Source organism: Emydura macquarii, unplaced genomic scaffold (genome assembly GCF_026122565.2).
Source record: "Emydura macquarii macquarii isolate MOO-44397 ecotype Brisbane River unplaced genomic scaffold, CSIRO-AGI_Emac_v2 contig_3451, whole genome shotgun sequence".
NCBI classification, from domain to species: domain Eukaryota; kingdom Metazoa; phylum Chordata; order Testudines; family Chelidae; genus Emydura; species Emydura macquarii.
The window spans coordinates 5141170-5149449 of NW_027133588.1; the positions used below are offsets into that span (position 1 = coordinate 5141170).

The following is an 8280-nucleotide window of genomic DNA, read 5'->3' on the forward strand; positions in this document are numbered from 1 at the left end:
AGGCCAGCTGAACCTGGGGACTTCACAGTGGGGCCATGTGGCTGCTTTGCAGTTTCCCCAGCACTCTCCAGCACAAGCACTTGCAGACAAGGAAGTTCCAATGGTACAAGCAAGAGACTATGTCTAAGTCACAGCTATCTATCATGAATCAGACTCCCAGAGAGTGGATACCAGACAAGCCAAAGTGTATTACCATCATACAGGGCCTGACGCTCTCCTCCAGTAAGGCAAGCATGGAGGAGCCAGCTAGGGTGAGCGTGGGAGGGGAGAGGAGCAATGGTATCTAAGGCCACAGAAGCCCTTTCTGGTTTGGGTGTGCAGAAGCAAGCCATATTCTGTTCCAAGCAACATTCACTTCTACAGAACCTTCCTGCAGTTTGCTCTGCACAGCTTCAGGGAAAGGCAGCCAGTGATTGAACCAGCTCCCAAGAGGAGAGGCCTATATGTCATCAGGGGTAGGCAAACCCGCCCTTCCGAGGCTTAAAGATGGGATTGGGGTTGGGAGCGGAGTTCCCTATTGATTCCCAGAACTTCCCAGGCCTGGAGGTTTGCACCTCTTGACTCTTCTGTGGTCTCTCCCTTTGGTTGGGCTGTTAGAAGGAATCTCTGCAAAGTTCAACCTGATGGAGTTTCCTGGGCCTTCTGTTTACCCCTCTCACAGGTCTTTCCTTCAGAGGTTGAAATAAGTCATTAAGTCTTAGATGACCCCGGAATGACACCAAAGGTTAGCATTGTTGGAGCGGACCTAATTCATTCTATAGTTCAGAGCTGAAATGAACTACTAGAACTTCCAGATTGTGGAAAACTGGCCCAAGAACTGGAGAAGTCACTTTCATTAGCTTCTTAAACTCAATGCTCATCACAAGCCTGCATTCATTTTGTGATGAAAGGAACTGAATTGCCCTACTGATGATCGGTAAGGCAATGAGTCAGCCCCGGAGGTCATGGATTCTGTGATTTTATGAGACCTCCGTGATGTCCTCAAAATTCCAATAATTCAGCCCCGGGTGGCAGGGGTCTGGCTTCAATAAATCTGTGATATATTGTTTATTGCCCAAGTCCTGTCTGTGACCTGTAAAAATACCCGTGCCAAAATTGTAGCCGTAATCATGAGTTACTAAACCACTGAAATTCATAATGCTGCCCCTAGGGGGAGTGAGCTGCGCTGAATTTCTCTTTGAAAAAGAGATGATTGCAGTCATGTTCTTGTGTGAAAGGGTTTATTAAATCTGAGGTTAGTTACAGGCTTGTGTGTCAGAGAGACAGAGTACACTGAACACCAAGAAAGCAATGACATATTTTTTGTTGTTGAAAATAACAAGCCCCCAAATAGGAAGTGAGCATTCAAGCTAGAACAAATTCTGATTTTCATTTTAGGACTTGTACAGTCTGTTTCCCAAGTCATCCATTCAGCAGTTAGCTATAATGGAGCATTTCCAGTTGTCAGTGTATTTCATCAGCATCCATCAGACTAAAGGATCCATCCATCAGTTACTTGATAAAAGAGGAATAAGGCCTTTTGTACTATATCACTGTCACAAATTAAATGTCCTCCTGTTTTAAAAGCAATTTATTAAAGGAACATTTTGTAGCTAGGTGGCCTCCTTGACATTGCTTTTTAATTCTGCTCCATGGTTAATCAAGGAAAATAGAAACAGTTTTGAACACAGTGAGCTAAACAGCTAATCAGGCATTTGAAGGCTTATTTCCATGGGAGACGTGCAGACACTTAAGTACTGTTTAGCTTTATACATGAGTAGTCCAATTGACTGTTTTCAAAATTGGAGCCTTATTTCTTTTATTGCCCTCTGATACCAGTTAGGAGTCTTATTGTATCTTATTTTAGAATGTAACACTACCACCCATCCCCACGGTATCTGAGCACCTTCCATGTAAAAACAACAGCCATGGAGAAGTTCCCAGTAGAGAGCATCATGGCACCTCTGGCACTGCTTGCTTTTTGGGGCTCAAAACTCTGCTTGTGGGGTGAGGATTAAAAACAGCCCCCCATTCTGCTATCATATCAGGCAAAACCAAAAGTTAGTTTTTACAGGTGGAATAAATGCTATTTTTATGGCTAATGGGCGCAGAGACGTCTCAAACACAGAATGCACAAACACAGAGGAAGGGATGATTTTGCTGCGCACTGAAAAGCTGGTCTTTTTGCTAGCAGAAAGCAGAAGCAGTTGCTGTGCATTACACTGATGCATACTTTCAATTAGATCTTTATCTGCTCACCAGGGCTAATTCTAGGGCTCGTTATTGGGGAAGGGGCACATGGATGGAGGCCCTGCCTGTTGCTATTTAAAATGAACAACCTTCCAGGATGCCTGTGGTTAGTTAGACCCCTGCAACATTTTTAAAAAAAGTAAAATTTGGCTATTGGGTCGACTATTTGGTTGTTATTATCGCTGCTGCTGCTTAACACCAGATAATTTTATACAGATTTTGGCCTTGTACAGATTTTGACCTTTCTGGCAATAATTTGCAGACCCCTGAAAATCACGGGGGAAGCTGAAATGTCCCCTTTGCTCCCTGACCTGGCCCAGCTGCTCACAATGAAAATCTCTCTCTGTGCAGGGGATGATATTCATTTTATAAATGTAACTGCCCAAGTGTTCTGAAGATTCCCAAGTGAAGTGTTGTCAGTCATCCTGAGAAGCAGCGTGCATTTAAGACAAAAAGTCAGATTCAGAAATTTCACTGAAAAACACATTTCTTTTCTTTCAGCCACACGGGACAGCATATATATCAACATATTTTATGTTTTCCCTCATCCCTTGAAATAAAACGTCAAAAGTAACAAAAAAAACCCCAAACAAACATAGCTTTAATTCTGTCTGTACTTAAAGAACAGCTGTCAGGTCAATGTTCCTCATATATGCTTAGTCTATGATACTAATCTAACCTGTCAGCTGTACAATCTTAACTAAATTCTTCCCCATCCCTATCTAAAGAAAACAAACCTGCCTGAATAGTCTAGCAGAGTATCCTAAGCAGATATGAATTCTTAAAGTAGCATGCAGGCTTTTTCTATGAGCAAATCTGCCCCACCTGTGTTGGTTGTGTCTCTTTATAAGTGGAAAGGTCAAAGTGCACCTTTTTTTAAGGGTCTGTATTTGATTTCAGCTTTCTCAAGTAGTAGGTCAGCTTTAAGCAGGTGAGTATGCTTAAAGAAAATCAATTGGTTTTCAAAAAAGTTTTTGTATGTTTTGCACAGGTTTATTCTCCTATTTATCTTTCCTCTTGGGTTTCCCAATTGAAATCTACAAGATTTCTTTTGTCACACCCACCCAATCTGAAGGAACTTGTTTTAAATTAGGTTTTAAGAGTTAATTAGTACCAACCAGTTTCTGTGGGACTTACTACTTTTCTTTTTTATCCTGGCCAAGAAGGAACAAGAAGTTAAGAACATTAAAGATATTTTTTCTTTTAGATTAGAAAAAGAAAGCTTTCCATTGTCTCAGGAAAAAAGCAACACAAGCTTTATCCTCTTTGTTTTAGGGCTGAGAGAAAGAAGTGCTTTCAGCTTGTGGGATTCTAAAATGAATGTCCATAAACCAGGAAATATCATGGGCATGCCTTAACCAAAGTCCTTCTGTGGACACTGACATTAGTCGCCCTCCCTGACTCTATTCAACTACAAAAAACGGAAATGCTGTGCTCGCAAAGGCCTTGTTTTTCTCTTGCTTTCTTCTTGGTAATTCCTGTGTAACTCTGTTTAAGAAAACAAAGGTAAACGAGTGTGAAAACAGGCAGAGTGGAGGAGAATCAGACTCCATATTTGTATGTTTTGGGGCATCAGGGGCTGAATCTCATTAGAATAAAAATATTTTTCCCCACTGCAAGTGATTTGGCTTGTTTTCTCTAAGCATGTCTAGCCCTAATCTAGATGCTAGGGCCCAGATTCACTGATTTCAATGGAAGTTTGGAGCTTAAATATCTTTGGGGATCTGGGCCTAAGAGAGGCCTTTTTTGTCTGAGGAAAAAACAAACTTTAAGATAACGTTTTCTTGTACCCCTTTGATTGCTAGCTTACAGATTCAGTCAAGTATTGGGCTAGTTTCTTGGCTACCTCCCCAGCTCTGCAATTACATTTTACTGTTGGCAGCTGTGCCCATCGTTTTAAATAGACTTTAAGGAAGTCACATTGTCTTTCATCACCAGAAATATTGCTATCTGACATTTTGCAAAAATGCACTTGGGCATAGCCTCCACACAGTGTCTGTAAAGGGTCGTCTAACCTGATGCTTTAGAGGTCACACAAGGTGTCTTGCTTAAAGATCTTAGCAAAACAGAATTAATTGGGCTGATGATCTCTTGCTGCTTTATGATGTATTGAAATTCATGAGCACTTCCTCCCACCACACTTAGATGATTTTACATTAGTAGTATCAGGAATGTCAAGTGGTGTTTTCTTCTGGAATGAAAGTGTGTTAAAAGCTTTTGCAGCCCCACTCCCTTTAGTTCAGGGCTGCTGAATCCTTAAAAAAATCAGAGTAGATTAAGAAAAAAAATTAGGGTTAGCTAATCCCAGAGTCATCCCAGCCAATGTGAGCTTTCACTGAATTAAGATGACTGAGGCTCACCCTAGCAGGGAATTTAGCACTGAATGCTGCAAGCTAAACAAAGGTAAAAGGGGTTAACCTGGGTTTGTACTTGAAGAAAAGTTGTGGCTAGTCAGGGTTAGGCAATGTGGTACCTGTCCTTGGCCTAACCCCAACCACTCTTCCTAATCTGTGCAAACTGAAAGTCGGAATAAAACCCATTGATGTGCTTTGTATCCCTGCACCTGTATTCACTTGCACCCATGGTACAGGCCTGATATCAAGACTTTCTGATTACATCTCCTTCCTGAATACACGGTTATCTGTGTTTCTTGGCAGATAAAGATAAGAGGTTGGTAATATATAAATATGCACTGATTTATACAGAAAATCCATCCTCTCCGCTGCCCAAATCCAGGAAATGTGCTAAAGTTTCTAAAGAAACAGAAGCATAGAGCTGGCTTGCTGCCATGCCTGTTTTCAGAGGTTTTATTTTGACTCAACTTACAGTGTAAATAGACATTGAAATACAAGTGGTAATCGGGGCAGGGGGACAAGAGGGAGGGATATAGAAATTCCAGCGTATGGATTCAACTGCAAAATGCAGTGGTTCTGGGTTAAATTTAGTTCTGAGCCTTCAAGTGAATTTAAACTCCCTTCAGTTCAATGTGAAATAGTAGGAATGCCCCCTATCCAGGGCAATGGTTCCATGATGTCTAGGTGAAGCGAACCTACTGGGATGGGCACTAAAACACAACCAAGCTCCTCTCTTGCCAGCTGATAAGAATGATGGCCCAGTCTCACACAGCTGTCTTCCCCTGTGGTACAATGAACCACACATTGAGGTCAATGGATTTTTTTTTTTTACCCCAGAGATGAATTTGGCCCCTCGTGCATCATATTATATCTGTGCATTTGGTACATAGAGTCTCTGGCTCCTGAATGAATCTGAAATGAGTTTGAGCTGTTAGTAGCTGGTCTGACTCAGCGTGTGTGTGTGACGTGTAGATGCCAGTTTCTTTACCGGTCCTGGCAATCTGGGGGGAGAGGAGTGTAAGGTCACTCCTTCCTTTTCTCTGCTGCAGGTGCACCTGCCCCCAGCAGCAGCTGTTGGCACTTGAGAGCCAGGGAAAACAAGCTGGAGGAGAACACGAGCTTTGTTGGCTGCTTGGACTCTGTGGAGCTTGGAAATTAGCCAAAGGGAGGAGCTGGTTGCATCTCCCCTTTCCTCTGCCCTCCCCCACCCCCTGTCCCATTTCAGCGTGTGATTGGGTGGGAGATTGCCTGGCTTGCTTATAAAAGCAGAGGCTGACTGAGTCTTTTTCTAGCAACTGATGAAGTGAGCTCTCGGGAGCAGCAGCAGCAGCAGCAGGAGGAGGAAGGGGAGGAAGTAGTGTCTCTGCTAAGCTGATGCTTGATGAACAGGCTCCTAGCGAATTCTCTGAAATAACAAGTGGCTTAAACTTGCCAAGGTATGTGTGAGCGTCACTTATGGAGAAGCCTTTTGCAATTTAATAGAGAGGAGAAACTTTTTTTTCTAGAGAGCATGGATTTGAATCTTCGTTAAATGCGATCGGTTCTTAGAGGAACTGCTTTAGGACACTGTTTAATCCCTGTCGTAACCTACTGGTTTCCTTCTTTGCCGTAAAAGGTCGGGGTGGGAATGGGGGATGTTGCTATAATAAATGACCTTTATCTTATCCCAGTAGGATGGTAGGGGTGTAGCCGGCTAGAAAGGCACTCTGCATGCATGCAGAGCTTTGCTTTGCTGCTGCCAGTCAGGATATATTCATGTGCTTTTGCTTCTGTTTGCAGGTGAACTTGAGCTCTGCACCGCAGACGTTTCCCTCTCTGCATCCAGCTGCAGTGATGTGGTTCCTGGAGCAGATGAAAGGGTCACCTGGAAACAGCAACCCACAGAGTTCCTCCTTCCTGGGGTTGCAGCCTGGTCAGACTGTGCCGGAGAGAACCCGGGGAGGGGCTTTTCCCAATGTTTTAACCCCAGACAGGATCCCAGAGTTCTGCATCCCACCCAGACTGACCGTTTCCTCTGTGGCAGCGGTTCCTGGCATCTCTCCGCACGTCCACTCCCTGGCAGAGCCCAGTCTTCATCCTTCTGGCCCAGCCGATTGGAGCCCCAGCCCCTTCTTGCCACATCTCATCCAGATAGAGAGCGCGGAGGAGATCCCGGTTCTGGAGGACAGCTCCAACTCGGACCTGCAGTCGCAGGCAGCGCTGTCCCTGCCCCACTTCCCCAAAGCCCAGACCTCCTATGGCTTCCGCACCTTGCTGGAGAGTCCCCACACCAGGAGGAAGGAGTCCATCTTCCACAATGACCCAGGCAACAGCTCTCTCTCCAGCTTGATGCTGCCTCGAGGCAGAGCCAACACCTGCACCGGCAGGGGGGCAGCTTCCAGTCCCATTGCAATAAGCTCTGTGGCTACTGGAGTGCCTCCTAAGCACCTGCTCCTGCGCAGGCAGGGCGCTGGGGACAGCGATACCACCTCCTCCACTGACTCGTCTCCTTTCAGCTCCCCGCTTCTGAGCAGATCTCCTCTCAGGTCCTTCCCGCCGCTCAAAGCTTGCAGCCAAGAGGGGCTGCTTGGCAGGGCCCTGAGAGCAAGGAACAAATCCAGCATGGTAAGGAACAACTCCTTGTCGACCGATGAGAGCAGCTCCAATGATAACAGCCCCAACGCCACCAGGAGGGCTTCAGAGGGGCTGGTTCAGTCCTTGCGCACACGGAGTTTTAACCTGTCACATTCCACTATTTTTCCACTGGACCTTACCTGTGGCCGAGAGAGACTTGTTGGGGATAGCACAGCACTACTGGACAGAGGAGGCTTGTTGAGACTGTCAGCTGAATATTGTTCAGAAAACAGAAGGCTGAGACTCCGTCTGATCAGTGCAGAGGGTTTATATGATGCATCTGTGGAGCCTAAAAGTATAAACTGCTGCATCACCTTTTCCCTGGTGCCAGGGAAAATTCAGAAGCAGAGAAGCACTGTTATAAAAAGGAGCAGAAACCCCATCTTTAATGAGGACTTCTTCTTTGATGGTATTTCAGAGGATGATCTGTACAGCTTTTCTGTGAGGATGAAAGCTACAAATAAAGAGGGTAGCATGAAAAGAGACCACGTTTTAGGTGAAAGTGAACTGAGTTTAGTGAATATTTTATCCATATAAAATGCCAACAAGCAAGCAGATATTTATTTTTGTATCTTTCAAGTGTGTTGTTTTTTTATTTAAATAAATTATGATTTTAACAAATTCCTTTAAAAAGTCTTCCTTTGATTTTTTTGTGTGGTAAGTTCCCTGGTCTTCCACTTAAAACGATATTCATTTTATGTTGATCATTTTGTAGTGCAAGACCTTAGGTGTGCATGCTAATAATAATTTCCATGGCTTCATGGAATACTATTGGATAGTTATATTCTTTCCTATTGGCTTATGGTTATAAAAACATTTTGCAAAAGTTTTCTAAAGAAGAAAAGTATTGTTTTTAAAATCCAAGTTAGGTGTGAAATGTCTAGCAGAATGGTTTCCTGACCTTGGTTGGGACTTCCACATGCTACAGTAAAACCATTAATACAAATAGAACACTGCTTCAATCTACAGAAGAAAACCCATCCAAATAGCTTGACTGGAGGCCCCTAACATGGCATGCTGGTTTTGAAAACAATTATACTTCGCTGTGGGGCCAGATTGTTACTCCCTCAGGAATGGGAAGGAA

At 44.0% G+C, this 8280-nt stretch overlaps 1 protein-coding gene across 2 annotated transcripts; it reads left to right on the forward strand.

Moving 5' to 3' along the window:
* Nucleotides 1-3138: 3138 nt before the first annotated feature.
* LOC137144351 (C2 calcium-dependent domain-containing protein 4C-like) lies at nucleotides 3139-7817 on the forward strand. 2 transcript variants are annotated; one of them, XM_067534591.1, is made up of 2 exons: nucleotides 3139-3160; nucleotides 6363-7817. In XM_067534591.1, the coding sequence occupies exon 2, from the start codon at nucleotides 6417-6419 to the stop codon at nucleotides 7731-7733; it is 1317 nt and encodes a 438-aa protein (XP_067390692.1). In that variant the 5' UTR covers nucleotides 3139-3160; nucleotides 6363-6416; the 3' UTR covers nucleotides 7734-7817. The 2 variants fall into 2 exon arrangements, with proteins under 2 accessions (XP_067390692.1, XP_067390691.1); XM_067534590.1 differs by lacking the exon at nucleotides 3139-3160 and adding an exon at nucleotides 5909-6019.
* The last annotated feature ends 463 nt before the right edge of the window (nucleotides 7818-8280 follow it).

Coding starts and splice junctions, on each gene's coding strand:
- LOC137144351 (XM_067534591.1), top strand. CDS start 6,417: ATGTGGTTCCTGGAGCAGATGAAAGGGTCACCTGGAAACAGCAACCCA.